Source organism: Procambarus clarkii, chromosome 85, assembly GCF_040958095.1.
Source record: "Procambarus clarkii isolate CNS0578487 chromosome 85, FALCON_Pclarkii_2.0, whole genome shotgun sequence".
NCBI classification, from domain to species: Eukaryota; Metazoa; Arthropoda; class Malacostraca; order Decapoda; family Cambaridae; genus Procambarus; species Procambarus clarkii.
In genome coordinates, this window is record NC_091234.1 from 18,878,362 (window position 1) to 18,903,208 (window position 24,847).

General features: G+C 53.9%; 2 protein-coding genes across 2 annotated transcripts; both read left to right on the forward strand.

Moving 5' to 3' along the window:
* The first annotated feature begins 268 nt into the window (after nucleotides 1–268).
* On the forward strand, nucleotides 269–6,299 carry LOC138358722 (saposin-like protein 11). The gene is made up of 2 exons (XM_069316885.1): nucleotides 269–1,460; nucleotides 6,226–6,299. Exons 1-2 carry the CDS (start codon nucleotides 269–271, stop codon nucleotides 6,297–6,299), a joined length of 1,266 nt encoding a protein of 421 aa, XP_069172986.1.
* A 4,268-nt stretch (nucleotides 6,300–10,567) lies between these two features.
* Nucleotides 10,568–23,256, forward strand: LOC138358723 (trithorax group protein osa-like). The gene is made up of 3 exons (XM_069316886.1): nucleotides 10,568–10,652; nucleotides 10,853–11,182; nucleotides 21,335–23,256. Exons 1-3 carry the CDS (start codon nucleotides 10,568–10,570, stop codon nucleotides 23,254–23,256), a joined length of 2,337 nt encoding a protein of 778 aa, XP_069172987.1.
* The last annotated feature ends 1,591 nt before the right edge of the window (nucleotides 23,257–24,847 follow it).

Sequence of the window (24,847 nt, forward strand, 5' to 3'; positions counted from 1 at the left end):
GGCGCCCCAGCACCTGGCCCCCAGCACCTGGCCCCCCAGCACCTGGCCCCCCAGCACCTGGCCCCCAGCACCTGCCCCCCCAAGCACCTGGCCCCCCCCAGCACCTGGCCCCCCCCAGCACCTGGCACCCCCAGCACCTGGCCCCCCAGCACCTACTAGTATAGACGAGGAAACCTTAGACACTCGTGGGTGAAAATAGTTCATATACTCCTGGGAATATTATGCATTTCTCGACACTTATACTTGGCAGCTTCTGGTAAACAACCTCATGTCCGCTGCCACCCCAAGTCCGGCCACCTGTCTCTACCCCAAGTCCGGCCACCTGTCTTTACCCCAAGTCCTGCCACCTGTGTCTGTACCCCAAGTCCTGCCACCTGTGTCTATACCCCAAGTCCTGCCACCTGTGTCTATACCCCAAGTCCTGCCACCTGGGTCTATACCCCAAGTCCTGCCACCTGTGTCTATACCCCAAGTCCTGCCACCTGTGTCTATACCCCAAGTTCTGCCACCTGGGTCTATACCCCAAGTCCTGACACCTGTGTCTATACCCCAAGTCCTGACACCTGGGTCTATACCCCAAGTCCTGCCACCTGTGTCTATACCCCAAGTCCTGCCACCTGTGTCTATACCCCAAGTCCTGACACCTGTGTCTATACCCCAAGTCCTGACACCTGTGTCTATACCCCAAGTCCTGCCACCTGTGTCTATACCCCAAGTCCTGCCACCTGTGTCTATACCCCAAGTCCTGCCACCTGTGTCTATACCCCAAGTCCTGACACCTGTGTCTATACCCCAAGTCCTGCCACCTGTGTCTATACCCCAAGTCCTGACACCTGGGTCTATACCCCAAGTCCTGCCACCTGTGTCTATACCCCAAGTCCTGCCACCTGTGTCTATACCCCAAGTCCTGACACCTGTGTCTATACCCCAAGTCCTGACACCTGTGTCTATACCCCAAGTCCTGCCACCTGTGTCTATACCCCAAGTCCTGACACCTGTGTCTATACCCCAAGTCCTGCCACCTGTGTCTATACCCCAAGTCCTGCCACCTGTGTCTATACCCCAAGTCCTGCCACCTGTGTCTATACCCCAAGTCCTGCCACCTGTGTCTATACCCCAAGTCCTGCCACCTGTGTCTATACCCCAAGTCCTGCCACCTGTGTCTATACCCCAAGTCCTGCCACCTGTGTCTAAACCCCAAGTCCTGCCACCTGTGTCTGTACCCCAAGTCCTGCCACCTGTGTCTGTACCCCAAGTCCTGCCACCTGTGTCTATACCCCAAGTCCTGCCACCTGTGTCTATACCCCAAGTCCTGCCACCTTTGTCTGTACCCCAAGTCCTGCCACCTGTGTCTATACCCCAAGTCCTGCCACCTGTGTCAATACCCCAAGTCCTGCCACCTGTGTCTATACCCCAAGTCCTGCCACCTGTGTCTATACCCCAAGTCCTGCCACCTGATTGTGGGAAACAAACAATAGGGGCCACAAACACCAGGGACAACAAACACCAGGGACAACAAACACTAGGGGGCACAAACACCAGGGGACAACAAACACCAGGGACCACAAACACCAGGGACAACAAACACCAGGGACAACAAACACTAGGGGGCACAAACACCAGGGGACAACAAACACCAGGGACCACAAACACCAGGGGCCACAAACACCAGGGACAACAAACACCAGGGACCACAAACACCAGGGGACAACAAACACCAGGGACCACAAACACCAGGGACAACAAACACCAGGGACAACAAACACTAGGGGGCACAAACACCAGGGGACAACAAACACCAGGGACCACAAACACCAGGGGCCACAAACACCAGGGACAACAAACACTAGGGGGCACAAACACCAGGGACCACAAACACCAGGGACAACAAACACCAGGGACAACAAACACTAGGGACCACAAACACCAGGGACCACAAACACCAGGGACAACAAACAGCAGGGACAACAAACACTAGGGACCACAAACACCAGGGACAACAAACACTAGGGGGCACAAACACCAGGGACCACAAACACTAGGGACCACAAACACCAGGGACAACAAACACCAGGGACAACAAACACTAGGGGGCACAAACACCAGGGACCACAAACACCAGGGACAACAAACACCAGGGACCACAAACACCAGGGACCACAAACACCAGGGACCACAAACACCAGGGACCACAAACAGCAGGGGGCCACAAACACCAGGGGCCACAAACACCAGGGACCACAAACACCAGGGACCACAAACACTAGGGACCACAAACACCAGGGACCACAAACACCAGGGACAACAAACACTAGGGGCCACAAACACCAGGGACCACAAACACCAGGGACCACAAACACTAGGGACCACAAACACCAGGGGCCACAAACACCAGGGGCCACAAACACCAGGGGCCACAAACACCAGGAACCACAAACACCAGGGACAACAAACACCAGGGACCACAAACACCAGGGACCACAAACACCAGGGGGCCACAAACACCAGGGGCCACAAACACCAGGGGCCACAAACACCAGGGACCACAAACACCAGGGGGCCACAACCACCAGGGACCACAAACACTAGGGGGCAGAAACATGCACGAGAATAAACCCATCACATTTCCACTCTATGGAGCGCGAAAACAGATTCCCACCAATCACCAGGCAGCCAGTGGCAGGGTGAGGGGAGGAGGAAGAGTGAGGGGAGGGGGAAGAGTGAGGGGGAAGAGTGAGGGGGAAGAGTGAGGGGGAGAGAGGGGAGGAGGTGTAAGTAGTGAAGGTTCAGCCACAGTTAAGGGGATAACAATAATAATACTAAGAGTTTACTGGACCCACCGCCAGGCTGCGATGGGCCCTGTACGGATTTTTGTATAGTATATATATATATATATATATATATATATATATATATATATATATATATATATATATATATATATGAATAATAATTTAAGATAGCCTTAAACAGAACATTCCAACATGCGTGAAAGCATTTTAGTGCGTATATAAGAATGTTCCACAATATTCATCTTATATATATAGAAACATACATGTGAAGAACATCACCTTCATAACTCCCTGACAAGAGAGAGCAAGCTCAGCTGTCAACACCCACAAGTTAGGGCCAGTGTCCCTAACTTGCATACCATGCAAGCTAATGGAAAAAAATTTGAGAAAAAAGCTAGTGGAACATCTGGAGCGAAGGAACTTTGTGTCACAACACCAACATGGGTTCAGGGATGATAAGTTCTACCTCACAGGATTAATTGAATTCTACGATCAGGCAACAAGAATCAGACAAGAAAGATAGGGGTGGGCAGACTGCATATTTTTGGATTGTCAGAAAGTCTTTGACACAGTGCCACACCAGAGACTAGTGCGAAAGCTGGAGATGCAGGCTGGAGTGAAAAGGAGGGTTCCGCAGGTTCCCCCACAGTTCAGTCCTTGGACCTATACTGTTTCTTATACATGTAAATGATCTTCCAGAGGGTATAGAATCATTCCTCTCATTGTTTGCCGATGATGCAAAAATTATGAGGAGGACTAAGACGGAGGAAGACAGTATGAGACTACAAGATGGCCTAGACAGACAGAATGAATGGTCCAACAAATGGCTACTAAAGTTCAACCCGAGTAAATGTAAGGTAATGAAACTAGGTAGTGGAAACAGGAGGCCAGACACAGGATACAGAATGGGAGATGAAGTCCTTCATGAAACGGACAGAGAGAAGGATCTAGGAGTTGATATCACACCAAACCTGTCTCCTGAAGCCCACATCAAAAGAATAACGTCTGCGGCATACGCGAGGCTGACTAACATCAGAACAGCCTTCAGGAACCTGTGTAAGGAATCATTCAGAACCTTGTATACCACATATGTAAGACCAATCCTGGAGTATGCGGCCCCAGCATGGAGCCCGTACCTTGTCAAGCACAAGACGAAGCTGGAAAAAGTTCATAGGTATGCCACTAGACTAGTCCCAGAACTAAGAGGCATGAGTTACGAAGAAAGGCTGCGGGAAATGCACCTCACGACACTAGAAGACAGAAGAGTAAGGGGGAGACATGATGACTACCTAGAAAATTCTCAGAGGAATTGACAGAGTAGATAAAGATAAACTGTTTAACACGAGTGGTGCGCGAACAAGGGGACACAGGTGGAGACTGAGTACCCAAATGAGCCAGAGGGACATTAGAAAGAAATTGTTCAGTGTCAGAGTAGTTAACAGGTGGAATGCATTAGGCAGTGATGTGGTGGAGGCTGACTCCATACACAGTTTCAAGTGTAGATATGATAGAGCCCAATAGGCCCAGGAACCTGTACACCAGTTGATTGACAGTTGAGAAGCGGGACCAAAGAGCCAGAGCTCAACCCCCGCAAGCAAAATTAGATGAGTACACACACACAGCTCCATGACAAGAGAGAGCCAGCTTAGCTCAGCTGCCAACACCCACACCACGTGTCAGCAAGGCGGACAGCCCGCCTGCTATCACAACTCTCACTATATCTCCCATATCTAAACTTCCCTTCACCTGTGCCTCTCCACCCCCCGCCCCCCCCCGGCTCTCAGCTGCTCCGGACCCCAGGAGATATTGACCTATTTACACCCACGGGGGACGCTTCATCGCCCTCACCCCCTGGGAGACCTCCACCCCCACCCACACCCTTCCTCCCTGAGAGATCTCCGTCGCCCAGAACCTTCTGGGAGTTTCTGTGGTGGTATTACATGTCTATACACATGTTATATGTTATATAACGGTGTATGTTAAGACTTTTAATGGTCAGCTGAAGATGTGGGGCCTCTCCATCTTTTTATTCTCTTCCCTCCTTTCTTGTTATTCCTGCCTCCCTTCTCTCTTCTCCCACTTCTTCCTCCTCTCTTCTACCTCTTTCATTCCCTCTCTCTCTCTCTCTTCTCCCTCCTCCCCCCTCTCTCTCTCTCTCTTCTCCCTCCTCCCCCTCTCTCTCTCTCTCTCTCTCTCTCTCTCTCTCTCTCTCTCTCTCTCTTCTCCCTCCTTCCTCCCCTCTCCCCCTGTCTTCTCTCTTTCCCTCTGACTACTGAGGGCAGATTAGTTCCATCCCACCGCTGCCACCATTGTAACACTAGCAAGAAGTCACCATTGTAACGTTTGACACTGCTGGAACCTCTGTAACATTTATGACAATCCAGTAACTGGTGTGACGAGACCAGACCCGGGGCTCTGGTCCCGGGGCTCTGGCCCGGAATTCTGGTCCGGGGCTCTGGCCCGGGGCCATGGCCCGGGGCTCTGGTCCCGCGGCTCTGACCCGGGGCTCTGGTACCAGACGTCCCTACACTTTCCTCACTGGAGAAGAAAACACAGAGCTTCCTCACAGTTACCAGGCCCACAGGCGTCAGGTCTGCGAGGTACCACCGTGAGGCCCAAGTTCAGCCGTTGTGAGGTCCGGAGGCTGGTAGGAGCATCAGAGCTGATTGGTCACTCTCGCGCGCTTATCTTATGTCGTTCCCCACAGCCGTGAAGCGGGAAGACTGTACCGTGAAGCTGTTGACGAGACTGTAGGAAGCTGCCCGAAGCTTACCGGGCCATGTGAGGCAGATTCAGCCTCCACAACACACTTATTCCACTAAGTTTGGGTGGAAACAATATCTTCGCTTGGAATAATTCAAGTGGTTGCCTGTCTATTATGTTACCCAATAATGCCTTGCACAATTCTACAAACGTGCTTACAAACCAGTATTTACCCAGGTTTTTCTTGGGTAATCACCGGGATCTTAGACACAACTTGTTGCAAATGCAACAAGAGCATGCCACTTATATGTACAAGAAGTGTGTCTGGGACTTTCAACTTTACTTAAGGAAAGAGTTAACTGATATTTGAAGATGCGGACTGGCATAGTGGCAGCCATCACGATCACTCTTGTAGCTTGTGTAGAGGCCCTTAGCGGCACCAGGCGGCACGTGGCAACTTTATGGCAACTCTGTGGCAACACTATGGCAACCCTGTGGCAACTTTATGGCAACACTATGGCAACTCTATGGCAACACTATGGCAACTCTGTGGCAACTTTATGGCAACTCTGTGGCAACTGCCTGGCCAAGCCTACCAATATGTGCCGTGGCACCCAAAGCCGTTTGTGTTACTGAATTAACCCAAATAGTATGCTGTTAAATCTGAAATGTTACCTAAAGAACTGTACCTGTCCAAGCAATCCTAGGCCTAATGTCACTGTATCTGCAGCGAGTGACGTGACACCTGGTGCGGCGGCCGGTAACCACGCCGTTGCTCTTCCCTTCCAAGATGCCGGCACGTGACAATGGCGTCTAAGACTCTTCCATCCCAACTTCCATCCCCTTACTCTTGCCTCTCTATCTATGCCCACATATCCACCACGTTTTCTGTGCCTCCCGATTTCTACGACGTTAGAATTAAGATTTTGAAGCAGGAATTGGTCAGCACCTGTCTCTAGATCCCACGAATTGTCACAATCCCCAATTTCTACCAATCACTGCGTGTAACGCACCTCGTTTTCTCTCATCTGTCAGTCCAATCCTAGCTATTTGTTACTCCAAGATCATATATCTATGAGCTAGCTATATTTTTAAGTGAGTTTACCTTTATTTTTTCGGAATAAAAAATGTAAACAGGAGGGTGGACTATCATTAATCCACAGATCATGACCAAACAACAATTTATTATTTAAACTACCTGAGCTCACCTTTATTATCTAAACTACCTACCTGATTATTTAAACTACTTTCACCCTGAATACCCCTGTTACCTAGCAGTAAATAGGTACCTGGGAGTTAGTCAGCTGTCACGGGCTGCTTCCTGGGGGTGGAGGCCTGGTCGAGGACCGGGCCGCGGGGACACTAAAACCCCGAAATCATCTCAAGATAACCAAGAAGAAGCTCTATCAATGCACTTAAGTGTTAACTAGACACTTACCAACCACGGTAAGTGTCTTTCAAGCAACTTTATGACACTGTTACCAAACTGGACAGAAATAATCCTCATTACATTAATTCCAAGCAAAATAAACAATCCATTCCACCGGGCGCCTGATTCACGAAGCAGTTACGCAAGTACTTACGAACCTGGGGCCTGATTCACGAAGCAGTTACGCAAGTATTTACGAACCTGGGGGCCTGATTCACGAAGCAGTTACGCAAGTACTTACGAACCTGGGGGCCTGATTCACGAAGCAGTTACGCAAGTACTTACGAACCTGGGGGCCTGATTCACGAAGCAGTTACGCAAGTACTTACGAACCTGGGCGCCTGATTCACGAAGCAGTTACGCAAGTACTTACGAACCTGGGGGCCTGATTCACGAAGCAGTTACGCAAGTACTTACGAACCTGGGGGCCTGATTCACGAAGCAGTTACGCAAGTACTTACGAACCTGGGGGCCTGATTCCCGAAGCAGTTACGCAAGTACTTACGAACCTGGGGGCCTGATTCACGAAGCAGTTACGCAAGTACTTACGAACCTGGGGGCCTGATTCACGAAGCAGTTACGCAAGTACTTACGAACCTGGGGGCCTGATTCACGAAGCAGTTACGCAAGTACTTACGAACCTGGGGGCCTGATTCACGAAGCAGTTACGTAAGTACTTACGAACCTGGGGGCCTGATTCACGAAGCAGTTACGCAAGTACTTACGAACCTGGGGGCCTGATTCACGAAGCAGTTACGCAAGTACTTACGAACCTGGGGGCCTGATTCACGAAGCAGTTACGCAAGTACTTACGAACCTGGGGGCCTGATTCACGAAGCAGTTACGCAAGTACTTACGAACCTGGAGCCAGATTCACGAAGCAGTTACGCAAACACTTACGAACGTGTACATCTTTCCTCAATCTTTGACGGCTTTGGTTACATTTATTAAATAGTTTACAAGCATGAAAACTTGCCAATCAACTGTTGTTATTGTTATAAACAGCCTCCTGGTGCTTCCGAGCTCATTAACTGTTTAATAATTGGAAACAAATTGAGATAAGATGTACAGGTTCGTAAGTGCTTGCGTAACTGTTCATGAATCTGGCCCCAGGTTGTATGGGTCTCGAACCCTGAATCCCACGCGTGTGAGGGCGATTCTCTATCAACTGAGCAATGAGAAGTCTTATTTTTTTTTATCTTTTCTTGAGATAAACATTCCTTATGTAGATTAGCCAAACATGCGAGATGACCAGACACATCCATCACTATCCTGGCCATCACCAGACACATCCATCACTATCCTGGCCATCAGCAGACACATCCATCACTATCCTGGCCACCACCAGACACATCCATCACTATCCTGGCCATCACCAGACACATCCATCACTATCCTGGCCATCACCAGACACATCCATCACTATCCTGGCCATCAGCAGACACATCCATCACTATCCTGGCCACCACCAGACACATCCATCACTATCCCGGCCATCACCAGACACATCCATCACCAGACACATCCATCACTATCCTGGCCATCAGCAGACACATCCATCACTATCCTGGCCATCACCAGACACATCCATCACTATCCTGGCCACCACCAGACACATCCATCACTATCCTGGCCATCACCAGACACATCCATCACTATCCTGGCCATCACCAGACACATCCATCACTATCCTGGCCATCACCAGACACATCCATCACTATCCTGGCCATCACCAGGTACATCCATCACTATCCTGGCCACCACCAGACACATCCATCACTATCCTGGCCATCAGCAGACACATCCATCACTATCCTGGCCATCACCAGACACATCCATCACTATCCTGGCCATCACCAGACACATCCATCACTATCCTGGCCATCAGCAGACACATCCATCACTATCCTGGCCATCACCAGACACATCCATCACTATCCTGGCCATCACCAGACACATCCATCACTATCCTGGCCATCACCAGACATCCATCACTATCCTGGCCATCACCAGACACATCCATCACTATCCTGGCCATCACCAGACACATCCATCACTATCCTGGCCACCACCAGACACATCCATCACCAGACACATCCATCACTATCCTGGCCATCACCAGACACATCCATCACCAGACACATCCATCACTATCCTGGCCACCACCAGACACATCCATCACTATCCTGGCCATCACCAGACACATCCATCACTATCCTGGCCATCACCAGACACATCCATCACTATCCTGGCCATCACCAGACACATCCATCACCAGACACATCCATCACTATCCTGGCCATCAGCAGACACATCCATCACTATCCTGGCCATCACCAGACACATCCATCACTATCCTGGCCATCACCAGACACATCCATCACTATCCTGGCCATCACCAGACACATCCATCACCAGGCACATCCATCACTATCCCGGCCATCACCAGACATCCATCACTATCCCGGCCATCACCAGACACATCCATCACCAGACACATCCATCACTATCCTGGCCATCACCAGACACATCCATCACTATCCTGGCCATCACCAGACACATCCATCACTATCCTGGCCATCACCAGACACATCCATCACTATCCTGGCCATCACCAAACACATCCATCACTATCCTGGCCATCACCAGACACATCCATCACTATCCTGGCCATCACCAGACACATCCATCACTATCCTGGCCATCACCAGACACATCCATCACTATCCTGTCCATCACCAGACACATCCATCACTATCCCGGTCATCACCAGACACATCCATCACTATCCTGTCCATCACCAGACACATCCATCACTATCCTGGCCATCACCAGACACATCCATCACCAGGCACATCCATCACTATCCTGGCCATCACCAGACATATCCATCACTATCCTGGCCATCACCAGACACATCCATCACTATCCTGGCCATCACCAGACACATCCATCACTATCCTGGCCATCACCAGACATCCATCACTATCCTGGCCATCACCAGACATCCATCACTATCCTGGCCATCACCAGACACATCCATCACTATCCCGGCCATCACCAGACACATCCATCACCAGACACATCCATCACTATCCTGGCCATCAGCAGACACATCCATCACTATCCTGGCCATCACCAGACATCCATCACTATCCTGGCCATCACCAGACATCCATCACTATCCTGGCCATCACCAGACACATCCATCACTATCCTGGCCATCACCAGACACATCCATCACTATCCTGGCCATCACCAGACACATCCATCACTATCCTGGCCATCACCAGACATCCATCACTATCCTGGCCATCAGCAGACACATCCATCACTATCCTGGCCATCACCAGACACATCCATCACTATCCTGGCCATCAGCAGACACATCCATCACTATCCTGGCCATCACCAGACACATCCATCACTATCCTGGCCATCAGCAGACATCCATCACTATCCTGGCCATCACCAGACATCCATCACTATCCTGGCCATCACCAGACATCCATCACTATCCTGGCCATCACCAGACACATCCATCACTATCCTGGCCATCACCAGACACATCCATCACCAGACACATCTATCACTATCCTGGCCATCAGGGGTCATAAGGGATGACCCCTGAACGGGATGAACAATGAGTGAACGGGATGAACGTAGCCTGAACGACTGTGAACCACCTCAGAAGGAGACCCCAACACAGCCAGACGAACCACCGTTCAGTACAGGAAGAAAATCAAGATTTTAATGTCTTCTTTCTTGATTATTTGTTTCATTGGCGGTCCTTTGTGGTGGGGGTGGTGACGGGTGTCACCCCTTGTCTTTGTCGAAGGTTCTGTGTCACCCCTTGTCTTTGTCGAAGGTTGTGTGTCACCCCTTGTCTTTGTCGAAGGTTCTATGTCACCCCTTGTCTTTGTCGAAGGTTCTGTGTCACCCCTTGTCTTTGTCGAAGGTTCTATGTCACCCCTTGTCTTTGTCGAAGGTTCTGTGTCACCCCTTGTCTTTGTCGAAGGTTCTATGTCACCCCTTGTCTTTGTCGAAGGTTCTATGTCACCCCTTGTCTTTGTCGAAGGTTCTGTGTCACCCCTTGTCTTTGTCGAAGGTTCTGTGTCACCCCTTGTCTTTGTCGAAGGTTCTGTGTCACCCCTTGTCTTTGTCGAAGGTTCTGTGTCACCCCTTGTCTTTGTCGAAGGTTCTGTGTCACCCCTTGTCTTTGTCGAAGATTCTGTGTCACCCCTTGTCTTTGTCGAAGGTTGTGTGTCACCCCTTGTCTTTGTCGAAGGTTCTGTGTCACCCCTTGTCTTTGTCGAAGGTTGTGTGTCACCCCTTGTCTTTGTCAAAGGTTCTGTGTCACCCCTTGTCTTTGTCGAAGGTTCTATGTCACCCCTTGTCAGGCAGCAGGAGCTCCGTGGGGTCCCCAGGAAGGCAGCAGGTGCTCCGTGGGGTCCCCAAGAAGGCAGCAGGAGCTCCATGGGGTCCCCAGGAAGGCAGCAGGAGCTCCGTGGGGTCCCCAGGAAGGCAGCAGGTGCTCCGTGGGGTCCCCAAGAAGGCAGCAGGAGCTCCATGGGGTCCCCAGGAAGGCAGCAGGAGCTCCGTGGGGTCCCCAGGAAGGCAGCAGGAGCTCCGTGGGGTCCCCAAGAAGGCAGCAGGTGCTCCGTGGGGTCCCCAGGAAGGCAGCAGGTGCTCCGTGGGGTCCCCAGGAAGGCAGCAGGTGCTCCGTGGGGTCCCCAGGAAGGCAGCAGGTGCTCCGTGGGGTCCCCAAGAAGGCAGCAGGAGCTCCGTGGGGTCCCCAGGAAGGCAGCAGGTGCTCCGTGGGGTCCCCAAGAAGGCAGCAGGAGCTCCGTGGGGTCCCCAAGAAGGCAGCAGGTGCTCCGTGGGGTCCCCAGGAAGGCAGCAGGTGCTCCGTGGGATCCCCAAGAAGGCAGCAGGAGCTCCGTGGGGTCCCCAGGAAGGCAGCAGAAGCTCCGTGGGGTCCCCAGGAAGGCAGCAGGAGCTCCGTGGGGTCCCCAGGAAGGCAGCAGGAGCTCCGTGGGGTCCCCAGGAAGGCAGCAGGAGCTCCGTGGGGTCCCCAGGAAGGCAGCAGGTGCTCCGTGGGGTCCCCAGGAAGGCAGCAGGAGCTCTGTGGGGTCCCAGGAAGGCAGCAGGAGCTCCGTGGGGTCCCCAAGAAGGCAGCAGGAGCTCCGTGGGGTCCCAGGAAGGCAGCAGGAGCTCCGTGGGGTCCCAGGAAGGCAGCAGGAGCTCCGTGGGGTCCCCAGGAAGGCAGCAGGTGCTCCGTGGGGTCCCCAGGAAGGCAGCAGGTGCTCCGTGGGGTCCCCAGGAAGGCAGCAGGAGCTCCGTGGGGTCTCAGGAAGGCAGCAGGAGCTCCGTGGGGCCCCCAAGAAGGCAGCAGGAGCACCGTGGGGTCCCCAGGAAGGCAGCAGGAGCTCCGTGGGGTCCCCAGGAGCTCCGTGGGGTCCCCAGGAAGGCAGCAAGGGATACCCTTGCCAGCACCACCAATATCGACCCCAGTGGACGCCTGTCTGTGTGAAGGACCTGCTAGGTCCCCCAAGGGCCCCCTGGATACTGGGGTGGGAGGGCGGCGCTGGAGTCCCCTGCCCCTGGGGGAGAGGCTGGTAGGACAGCAGGGTGTGGTGGTGATGGTGGTAGTCTGCCATACAGTGGTGGTGGGGGAGTGCAGCGGTAGTCTAGTTGCAGCAGTGTTGGTGTGCAATGTTTGTTGAGGGAGAGGTGGTGGAGAGAGTGGTGGTGGGAGTGGTAGTGGTGGAGAGAGTGGTGGTGGGAGTGGTAGTGGAAGTGGTGGAGAGAGTGGTGGTGGTGGTGGAGGGGTGTAGGATAGTAAGATAGGATGCAGAGGTCCGTAGCTGGGAGGCTATCGACAAAGCTTAGAACGGGCACGCTAGGAGAGGCATAGGGCAGGCTCGGCCCAGGAGGGCTCGGCCAGGAGGGCTCGGCCAGGAGGGCTGGGCCAGGGAGGGCTCTGCCCAGGAGGGCTCGGCCCAGGAGGGCTCTGCCCAGGAGGGCTGGGCCAGGGAGGGCTCTGCCCAGGAGGGCTGGGCCAGGGAGGGCTCTGCCAGGAGGGCTCTGCCCAGGAGGGCTGGGCCAGGGAGGGGCTCGGCCCACCTCCCCCAGGCATCACCACAATAAGCCTAACCTCCCCACAACAATGAGACGCCCTACACCCACTGTACAGGTATTTGAGGTTAATTATAGACGTGTGAGGAGGAGGTGTTGGGTCAGGTTCCTGGGCCCCGCCTCCCGTCTCCTTAGGGGTTCAGGAGCCAAGAAGACACCAGGGTGGGGACTCGGCCGGGTACCTTCACTGGCTTATGTTTTTGAGTAAATGTGTTTTCGTGTTGATACCCGCACGCGCGTGCGTGTGTGTGCGAGTGTGTGCGTGTGTGTGCCTGTGTGTGTGTGTGTGTGTGTGTGTGTGTGTGTGTGTGTGTGTGTGTGTGTGTGTGTGTGTGTGTGTGTGTGTGTGTGTGTGTGTGTGCGTGTGTGTGCGTGTGTGTGCGTGTGTGTGCCTGTGTGTGTGTGTGTGTGTGTGTGTGTGTGTGTGTGTGTGTGTGTGTGTGTGTGTGTGTGTGTGTGTGTGTGTGTGTGTGTGTGTGCACGCAGGAGGATAAGAGAGAAGAGGTCCAACCTGGAGCCTGTAAATAAGTCCAAAAATACTGGGAAAATATGACACAAATTGGTGGGTAAATCGCTTAGTATCCAATTAGGGGGTGGAGGGGGGGGCGGCGACCCACAGTTCAGAAGGGGGAGCGTGCCCTAAGCTTACACCCTAAGCGCCTCCACCATGCACTTGTCCTGACAAGACAGCCTATTGGATCCATGATCACAGAGCAACAGTCTGTGTCCTCTCGAGTTGTCGGGCCACGAGACAACCTAGAAACAACCTCTTTACCCTAGAGCGGTAAAACATTTAGTCTGTCTCTTATTCCTTGTCAAGAAGAGGTTGTCAAGTGGCACTTGAGTGCTCTTTGTGTCGTTGGGTTTAGCGAGTCCCCTCTCACCATAGGTCAGGGTCAGCCACAGGTCAAGGCCAGCCACATGTCCACAGGTCAAGGCCAGCCACAGGTCAAGGCCAGCCACAGGTCAAGGCCAGCCACATGTCCACAGGTCAAGGCCAGCCACATGTCCACAGGTCAAGGCCAGCCACATGTCCACAGGTCAAGGCCAGCCACATGTCCACAGGTCAAGGCCAGCCACATGTCCACAGGTCAAGGCCAGCCACATGTCCACAGGTCAAGGCCAGCCACAGGTCAAGGCCAGCCACATGTCCACAGGTCAAGGCCAGCCACAGGTCCACAGGTCAAGGCCAGCCACATGTCCACAGGTCAAGGCCAGCCACATGTCCACAGGTCAAGGCCAGCCACAGGTCCACAGGTCAAGGCCAGCCACAGGTCCACAGGTCAAGGCCAGCCACATGTCCACAGGTCAAGGCCAGCCACAGGTCCACAGGTCAAGGCCAGCCACATGTCCACAGGTCAAGGCCAGCCACATGTCCACAGGTCAAGGCCAGCCACAGGTCCACAGGTCAAGGCCAGCCACATGTCCACAGGTTAAGGCCAGCCACAGGTCCACAGGTCAAGGCCAGCCACAGGTCCACAGGTCAAGGCCAGCCACAGGTCCACAGGTCAAGGCCAGCCACAGGTCCACAGGTCAAGGCCAGCCACATGTCCACAGGTCAAGGCCAGCCACAGGTCCACAGGTCAAGGCCAGCCACAGGTCCACAGGTCAAGGCCAGCCACATGTCCACAGGTCAAGGCCAGCCACAGGTCCACAGGTCAAGGCCAGCCACATGTCCACAGGTCAAGGCCAGCCACATGTCCACAGGTCAAGGCCAGCCACAGGTCCACAGGTCAAGGCCAGCCACATGTCCACAGGTTAAGGCCAGCCACAGGTCCACAGGTCAAGGCCAGCCACAGGTCCACAGGTCAAGGCCAGCCACATGTCCACAGGTCAAGGCCAGCCACATGTCCACAGGTCAAGGCCAGCCACAGGTCCACAGGTCAAGGCCAGCCACAGGTCCACAGGTCAAGACCAGCCACATGTCCACAGGTCAAGACCAGCCACATGTCCACAGGTCAAGGCCAGCCACAGGTCCACAGGTCAAGGCCAGCCACAGGTCCACAGGTCAAGGCCAGCCACAGGTCCACAGGTCAAGGCCAGCCACAGGTCCACAGGTCAAGGCCAGCCACATGTCCACAGGTCAAGGCCAGCCACAGGTCCACAGGTCAAGACCAGCCACAGGTCAAGGCCAGCCACATGTCCACAGGTCAAGGCCAGCCACATGTCCACAGGTCAAGGCCAGCCACAGGTCCACAGGTCAAGGCCAAGCAGAGGTTAAGGCCAGCCACAGGTCCACAGGTCAAGGCCAAGCAGAGGTTAAGGCCAGCCACAGGTCCACAGGTCAAGGCCAGCCACAGGTCCACAGGTCAAGGCCAGCCACAGGTCCACAGGTCCACAGGTCAAGGCCAGCCACAGGTCCACAGGTCAAGGCCAGCCACAGGTCCACAGGTCAAGGCCAGCCACAGGTCCACAGGTCCACAGGTCAAGGCCAGCCACAGGTCCAGGCCAGCCACAGGCCCAGAGGTAGCCCAGAGCACCAAGACAGTACGCCCACCACCGTCAATAAAGGTAGCAGCAGGTCACCAAAGGACGCCGTGGAGAGTGCGGACAGCGGGGCATCTCTCCGGAGCGGAGCTGACAAAGAGGGACGGGTCCCAGGCCGGGACGGGGGTAGGGGACGGAGAAGACCCGCCTCTCAGGGCCCAGTATGCTGAGAGCAGGAGCCGCCGAGGTAAGCAAATCCTGCCTGAAAGCAGCCAACATAAAAACTGGGGAATGGGGCTGAAGTAGCCAGGCTTTTGAAGTCCCATTAAGGAGACATCTCAAGGCTCGCCTACCTCAACCCACTCCACCTCCACTCACCGCCCGGCACACTAAACAAACCCAGACAAATACCTCATATTTAAACACCCGCACGTGCATAATACAAATAAAACAGCAAATAATGTTGATATCGGGGAGGGAGGGATCATGGCTCTGTGCCCGGGGTCATGGCCCTAAGGTTACCATGGCAACGCCACTACCATGAACAAGAGGTCACTGAACACATTCCTCATCGGCTCTCCAGTGGCTTAATTCTCTGAGAAATATATATGACATGTCTATAGCAGCCCCAGGAGGCCGTGACGGCTGAGTGGACAGCGCTCGGGATTCGTAGTCCTGAGGTACCGTGTTCGATCCCCGGTGGAGGCGGAAATAAATGGGCAGTTTCTTTCACCCTCATGTGCCTGTTCACCAAGCAGTAAATATGTACCTGGGAGTTAGACAGCTGCTACGGGCTGCTTCCTGGGGATGTGTAACAAAAAGGAGGTCTGGTCGAGGACCGGGCCGCGGGGACGCTAAGCCCCGAAATCCTCTCAAGATAACCTCTCACGATAGCCCATCCTCGTGTTTTGGTAGTAGTGATAGCAAGGATGAGGACCATCTTGAGGTTATCTTGAGATGATTTCGGGGCTTTATTGTCCCCGCGGCCCGGTCCTCGACCAGGCCTCCACCCCCAGGAAGCAGCCCGTGACAGCTGACTAACACCCAGGTACCTATTTTACTGCTAGGTAACAGGGGGCATAGGGTGAAAGAAACTCTGTCCATTGTTTATCGCCGGCGCCCGGGAGTGAACCCGGGACCACAGGATCACAAGTCCAGCGTGCTGTCCGCTCTACCGACCACCTCCCGGTCATAGTACATATACTGACTTACAACGCAGTTAGAAAGTAGAAATCGGTACTTTTGAGTTGGACAAACCAGAAAATATATTTTATGTTGTAAAGACAAATTAACCTAACCTAACCTAACCTAACCTAACCTGACCTAACCTAACCTGACCTAACCTAACCTGACCTAACCTAACCTAACCTAACCTAACCTAACCTAACCTGACCTAACCTAACCTAACCTGACCTAACCTAACCTAACCTAACCTAACCTAACCTAACCTAACCTAACCTGACCTAACCTAACCTGACCTAACCTAACCTGACCTAACCTAACCTAACCTAACCTAACCTGACCTAACCTAACCTAACCTAACCTAACCTAACCTGACCTGACCTGACCTAACCTAACCTGACCTAACCTAACCTAACCTAACCTAACCTGACCTAACCTAACCTAACCTAACCTAACCTAACCTGACCTAACCTAACCTGACCTAACCTAACCTAACCTAACCTAACCTAACCTAACCATCCTAGGATAACACACGCTATCTGAGGCCTAATATAGTGCATGTGTGTCCTATACTAGGCCTAGAAATATTAACAAAAAATTCCTTCATGGAATTCACAAGCTGGAGCCCCTAGGAACCATGGGCCAGATTCACGAAGCAGTTACGCAAGCACTTACGAACGTGTCCTTTCCTCAATCTTTGACGGCTTTGGTTACATTTATTAAACAGTTTACAAGCATGAAAACTTGGGACCAAAGAGGCGGGACCAAAGAGACAAAGCTCATCCCCCGCAAGCACAACTAGATGAGTACGAAGCAGTTACGCAAGCACTTACGAATCTGGAGCCAGATTCACGAAGCAGTTATGCAAGTACTTACGAAACTGGGGCCAGATTCACGAAGCACTTACGCAAGTACTTACGAACCTGGGGCCAGATTCACGAAGCAGTTACGCTAGTACTTACGAACCTGGGGCTAGATTCACGAAGCAGTTACGCAAGCACTTACGAACCTGTCCTTTTCTCAATCTTTGGCGGCTTTGTTTACAATTATTAAACAGTTAATGAGCTCGGAAGCACCAGGAGGCTGTTTATAACAATAACAACAGTTGATTGGCAAGTTTTCATGCTTGTAAACTGTTTAATAAATGTAACCAAAGCCGTCAAAGATTGAGGAAAGATGTACAGGTTCGTAAGTACTTGCATAACTGCTTCGTGAATCTGGCCCCAGGTTCGTAAGTACTTGCGTAACGGCTTCGTGAATCTGGTATCAGGTTCGTAAGTACTTGCGTAACTGCTTCGTGAATCTGGCCCCCTGGGCTCCCAAGAGTGAACAGCAAGTAGCAATGATCAACCACCATTGTCAACACAACCTTCCAATTAGCCGAGTGGGCTTCGTGTAATGATATTAACCACTTTTATCACCTCTTTCACAACCACATTAAAACTAACAGGGGATAACCTAGCCAGCCAAAGCCTCGACATTTTTATCTCACAACTCGACAATTTTCCCGACAATGTTTACAGTCCCGTCACTAAATGCCTTAGCAAATGCACCAGTCAAGTATATTTTGACTGAATAAATGATGAATTGAATAGGTTCTTAGTGAACACTTACGAGCGCTCGGAATATGCTTCATCCTGGGGTTTTGTAAAGGGTAAATTACACAGTTGGTTTTTTGAAAAAAAAATTATTTTAAGACACATTTATAGTGTCACCTGTACTTGACGGATAAACAGGCTTTGTTAATGGTAAGTTATAAATTATGAGCTGCTGCTTGGAGCTGGTGCTCGGTGTTGCTGCTTGGAGCTGGTGCTTGGAGCTACTGCTTGGTGTTGCTGCTTGGAGCTGCTGCTTGGAGCTGGTGCTTGGAGCTGCTGCTTAGAGCTGCTGGTTTGAGGTGCTGGTTGGAGGTGCTGCTTGGAGCTGGTGCTTGGAGCTGCTGCTTAGAGCTGCTGGTTTGAGGTGCTGGTTGGAGGTGTTGCTTGGAGCTGCTGCTTGGAGCTGCTGCTTAGAGCTGCTGGTTTGAGGTGCTGGTTGGAGGTGCTGCTTGGAGCTGCTGCTTGGAGCTGCTGCTTAGAGCTGCTGGTTTGAGGTGCTGGTTGGAGGTGCTGCTTGGAGCTGCTGCTTAGAGCTGCTGGTTTGAGGTGCTGGTTTGAGGTGCTGGTTGGAGGTGCTGCTTGGAGCTGCTGCTTAGAGCTGCTGGTTTGAGGTGCTGGTTGGAGGTGCTGCTTGGAGCTGCTGCTTGGAGCTGCTGCTTAGAGCTGCTGGTTTGAGGTGCTGGTTGGAGGTGCTGCTTGGAGCTGCTGCTTAGAGCTGCTGGCTTGAGGTGCTGGTTGGAGGTGCTGCTTGGAGCTGCTGCTTAGAGCTGCTGGCTTGAGGTGCTGGTTGGAGGTGCTGCTTGGAGCTGGTGCTTGGAGCTGGTGCTTGGAGCTGCTGCTTAGAGCTGCTGGTTTGAGGTGCTGGTTGGAGGTGCTGCTTGGAGCTGCTGCTTGAAGCTGGTGCTTGGAGCTGCTGCTTAGAGCTACTGCTTGGTGCTGCTGCTTGGAGCTACTGCTTGGAGCTACTGCTTGGAGCTTAGAAAACATGGGCCACATCTCAACATTATCTTCTGACTTTTGTTTTTATTCCAAACATCATTTTTTTGTGCTAAGCTGTCAAAATATTTAGTTTTGACCGCCTTGTACGTTGGTGTTTAACCTATATTGGTGTTTATAAATACCTGGTTGATACCTGGTTACCTGGTTGATTTTCCAATTGAATCTCAATGAAAGAGCCGATTCTCAATCGACTTGAGAATGGTCCAAGACGGACCGAAACGTCGTCGTCCCTTCACCTTCTAGTGTGTGGTCTGGTCACTTAGGGGTGGACGGTAGCGCGATTGTCTCGCTTCATGCTGGTCGGCGTTCAATCCCCGACCGTCCACAAGTGGTTGGGCACCATTCCTAACCTTGAAGTGTTTCCGGGGCTTAACATCCCCGCGGCCCGGTCGTCGACAAGGCCTCCTGGTCCCCCTCCCCCCAACATCCTATCCCAAATCCTTATCCTGACCCCTTCCCAGTGCCATATACTCGTAATGGCTTGGCGCTTTCCCCTTGCATTAAGACAAACCACCTCTTCCCACAAAGACACTTGTGGCTTCAAGACAAACATTCACACGAATTAAGAATATCGAATTGATATTCTTGGACACGAATATCTTACCAAGACAAACTTTCACAACACTTCATTCTTCAAGAGCTTACGTTAAATCTTTAATATTTCTCATCTTGTTCTCACATTATAAAAAATATAAGAGTTGTATTTTCTTCCCGCATGCAAAGTTGTATTAATTCCCTGGGAACAGGGCTCTGGGAGCCCGGGTTGGGAACAAGCAACAGTCTTAGAGAAAGCCACGGTGCCAACCCTGGATACTGGTCGGCCGAGTGAACAGCACGCTGGACTTGTGATCCTGTGGTCCCGGGTTCGATCCCAGTCGCCGGCGAGAAACAATGGGCAGAGTTTCACCCTATGCCCCTGTTACCTAGCAGTAAAATAGGTACCTGGGTGTTAGTCAGCTGTCACGGGCTGCTTCCTGGGGGTGGAGGCCTGGTCGAGGACCGGGCCGCGGGGACACTAAAGCCCCGAAATCATCTCAAGATAACCTCAAGATAACTTCCCTACCATCTAACAATCCCTCACTTGTTAGTTCCTAGGTAGACAACCTGAGAAAACTCATTAGAGTTTCTCCCGTTCTTTTATAAATTACGTCCCTTGCGCTACGGCCAAAAAAAAGTAATTTAAAAATAAAAAAATAATTGAAATAAATCTTAGATTCCCCCCCCTCCCCCCAAAAAAAAATTAAGGGTCCTCTGGCAGGAAGTTCTCCTAAGGTTTCAAAACGTCGTGAAAACCATTAATTGAAAGTTTCCTCTCCTAACCTAGCAGCCTAAGCCAGAGAACCCAAAACAGAAAACGGAAACAATACAAAACAAGTCCTAGGCACCAACAGCCCTGGGCACCAACAGTCCTGGGCACCAACAGCCCTGGGCACCAACAGCCCTGGGCACCAACAGCCCTGGGCACCAACAGCCCTGGGCACCAACAGTCCTGGGCACCAACAGCCCTGGGCACCAACAGTCCTGGGCACCAACAGTCCTGGGCACCAACAGCCCTGGGCACCAACAGTCCTGGGCACCAACAGCCCTGGGCACCAACAGCCCTGGGCACCAACAGTCCTGGGCACCAACAGTCCTGGGCACCAACAGCCCTGGGCACCAACAGCCCTGGGCACCAACAGTCCTGGGCACCAACAGTCCTGGGCACCAACAGCCCTGGGCACCAACAGTCCTGGGGCACCAACAGTCCTGGGCACCAACAGTCCTGGGCACCAACAGTCCTGGGCACCAACAGTCCTGGGCACCAACAGTCCTGGGCACCAACAGCCCTGGGCACCAACAGTCCTGGGGCACCAACAGTCCTGGGGCACCAACAGTCCTGGGCACCAACAGTCCTGGGCACCAACAGTCCTGGGCACCAACAGCCCTGGGCACCAACAGTCCTGGGCACCAACAGTCCTGGGCACCAACAGTCCTGGGCACCAACAGCCCTGGGCACCAACAGTCCTAGGCACCAACAGCCCTGGGCACCAACAGTCCTGGGCACCAACAGTCCTGGGCACCAACAGCCCTGGGCACCAACAGTCCTGGGCACCAACAGCCCTGGGCACCAACAGCCCTGGGCACCAACAGTCCTGGGCACCAACAGCCCTGGGCACCAACAGTCCTGGGCACCAACAGTCCTGGGCACCAACAGTCCTGGGCACCAACAGCCCTGGGCACCAACAGTCCTAGGCACCAACAGCCCTGGGCACCAACAGTCCTGGGCACCAACAGTCCTGGGCACCAACAGTCCTGGGCACCAACAGTCCTGGGCACCAACAGCCCTGGGCACCAACAGTCCTGGGCACCAACAGCCCTGGGCACCAACAGTCCTGGGCACCAACAGTCCTGGGCACCAACAGTCCTGGGCACCAACAGTCCTGGGCACCAACAGCCCTGGGCACCAACAGTCCTGGGCACCAACAGCCCTGGGCACCAACAGTCCTGGGCACCAACAGTCCTGGGCACCAACAGTCCTGGGCACCAACAGTCCTGGGCACCAACAGTCCTGGGCACCAACAGTCCTGGGCACCAACAGCCCTGGGCACCAACAGCCCTGGGCACCAACAGTCCTGGGCACCAACAGCCCTGGGCACCAACAGCCCTGGGCACCAACAGTCCTGGGCACCAACAGTCCTGGGCACCAACAGCCCTGGGCACCAACAGTCCTGGGCACCAACAGTCCTGGGCACCAACAGTCCTGGGCACCAACAGTCCTGGGCACCAACAGCCCTGGGCACCAACAGCCCTGGGCACCAACAGTCCTGGGCACCAACAGCCCTGGGCACCAACAGCCCTGGGCACCAACAGTCCTGGGCACCAACAGTCCTGGGCACCAACAGTCCTGGGCACCAACAGCCCTGGGCACCAACAGCCCTGGGCACCAACAGCCCTGGGCACCAACAGCCCTGGGGCACCAACAGTCCTGGGCACCAACAGTCCTGGGCACCAACAGCCCTGGGCACCAACAGCCCTGGGCACCAACAGCCCTGAGGCACCAACAGTCCTGGGCACCAACAGCCCTGGGCACCAACAGCCCTGGGCACCAACAGTCCTGGGCACCAACAGTCCTGGGGCACCAACAGTCCTGGGCACCAACAGTCCTGGGCACCAACAGCCCTGGGCACCAACAGTCCTGGGCACCAACAGTCCTGGGCACCAACAGTCCTGGGCACCAACAGCCCTGGGCACCAACAGTCCTGGGCACCAACAGTCCTGGGGCACCAACAGTCCTGGGCACCAACAGCCCTGGGCACCAACAGCCCTAGGCACCAACAGTCCTGGGCACCAACAGTCCTGGGCACCAACAGCCCTGGGCACCAACAGCCCTGGGCACCAACAGTCCTGGGCACCAACAGTCCTGGGCACCAACAGTCCTGGGCACCAACAGCCCTGGGCACCAACAGTCCTAGGCACCAACAGCCCTGGGGCACCAACAGTCCTGGGCACCAACAGCCCTGGGCACCAACAGCCCTGGGCACCAACAGTCCTGGGCACCAACAGCCCTGGGCACCAACAGCCCTGGGCACCAACAGTCCTGGGCACCAACAGTCCTGGGCACCAACAGCCCTGGGCACCAACAGTCCTAGGCACCAACAGCCCTGGGGCACCAACAGTCCTGGGCACCAACAGTCCTGGGGCACCAACAGCCCTGGGCACCAACAGTCCTAGGCACCAACAGCCCTGGGGCACCAACAGTCCTGGGCACCAACAGCCCTGGGCACCAACAGTCCTAGGCACCAACAGCCCTGGGGCACCAACAGTCCTGGGCACCAACAGTCCTGGGCACCAACAGTCCTGGGCACCAACAGCCCTGGGGCACCAACAGCCCTGGGCACCAACAGTCCTGGGCACCAACAGCCCTGGGCACCAACAGTCCTGGGCACCAACAGTCCTGGGGCACCAACAGTCCTGGGGCACCAACAGTCCTGGGCACCAACAGCCCTAGGCACCAACAGTCCTGGGCACCAACAGCCCTGGGCACCAACAGTCCTGGGCACCAACAGTCCTGGGCACCAACAGCCCTGGGCACCAACAGCCCTGGGCACCAACAACCCTGGGCACCAACAGCCCTGGGCACCAACAGCCCTCAGGGAGGACTGTAACAGGTGGGGATGGGTGGAAGACCTGGGTATAAGAAGTGCCTCCTTAATTGGGTCAGCGACTACTTGAGACAGATGGAACTACTAATATGCAATTACAGATCTAATTACCGCAAGAATGTCGCCCACTCGTTCCTCAGAGCTGCTTCCTAACTGGAGACTGTACCGCCACCACTGTACCACTACTGTACCTCCCACTACTGTACCGCCACTAGTGACATCTCTTGTACCACCCACCACTGTACAACTACTGTACCTCCCACTATTGTACCGCCACCAGTGACATACCTTGTACAACCACCACTGTACCACTACTGTACCACCACTATTGTACCACCACTGTACCACCACCACTGTACCACCACTGTACCACCACCACTGTACCACCCACCACTGTACCACCCACCACTGTACCACCCACCACTGTACCACCACTGTACCACCACCACTGTACCACCACTATTGTACCACCACCACTGTACCACCCACCACTGTACCACCCACCACTGTACCACCACCACTGTACCACCACCACCACTGTACCACCACCACTGTACCACCACTGTATCACCACCACTGTACCACCACCACTGTACCACCACCACTGTACCACCACCACTGTACCACCACCACCACTGTACCACCACCACTGTACCACCACCACTGTACCACCACCACTGTACCACCCACCACTGTACCACCCACCATTGTACCACCCACCACTGTACCACCACTGTACCACCCACCACTGTACCACCACCACTGTACCACCACCACTGTACCACCACCACTGTACCACCACTATTGTACCGCCACCACTGTACCACCAAAACTGTACCACCCACCACTGTACCACCACCACTGTACCACCCACCACTGTACCACCACCACTGTACCACCACCACTGTACCACCACCACTGTACCACCCACCACTGTACCACCACCACTGTACCACCACCACCACTGTACCACCACCACTGTACCACCACAACTGTACCACCCACCACTGTACCACCACCACTGTACCACCCCAACTGTAACACCACCACTGTACCACCCCCACTGTAACACCACCACTGTACCACCACCACTGTACCACCTATCACTGTACCACCACCACTGTACCACCACCACTGTACCACCTACCACTGTACCACCACCACTGTACCACCTACCACTGTACCACCCCCACTGTACCACCACCACTGTACCACCCCCACTGTAACACCACCACTGTACCACCACCACTGTACCACCACCACTGTACCACCACCACCACTGTACCACCACCACTGTACCACAACTGTACCACCAGCACTGTACCACCACCACTTTACCACCACCACCACTGTACCACCACCACCACCGTACCACCACCACTGTACCACCTACCACTGTACCACCACCACTGTACCACCTACCACTGTACCACCCCC

What these genes read in the sequence shown, in the direction of transcription:
- LOC138358722 (XM_069316885.1), top strand. Translation starts at nt 269, where the DNA reads ATGTCCGCTGCCACCCCAAGTCCGGCCACCTGTCTCTACCCCAAGTCC. An exon ending in CCAAGTCCTGCCACCTGATT is followed by an intron (nt 1,461 to 6,225) that starts GTGGGAAACAAA and finishes CTGTATCTGCAG; the next exon opens with CGAGTGACGTGACACCTGGT.
- LOC138358723 (XM_069316886.1), top strand. Translation starts at nt 10,568, where the DNA reads ATGAGTGAACGGGATGAACGTAGCCTGAACGACTGTGAACCACCTCAG. An exon ending in GCCAGACGAACCACCGTTCA is followed by an intron (nt 10,653 to 10,852) that starts GTACAGGAAGAA and finishes TCTTTGTCGAAG; the next exon opens with GTTCTGTGTCACCCCTTGTC. An exon ending in ACCCCTTGTCTTTGTCGAAG is followed by an intron (nt 11,183 to 21,334) that starts GTTGTGTGTCAC and finishes GGGCACCAACAG; the next exon opens with CCCTGGGCACCAACAGTCCT.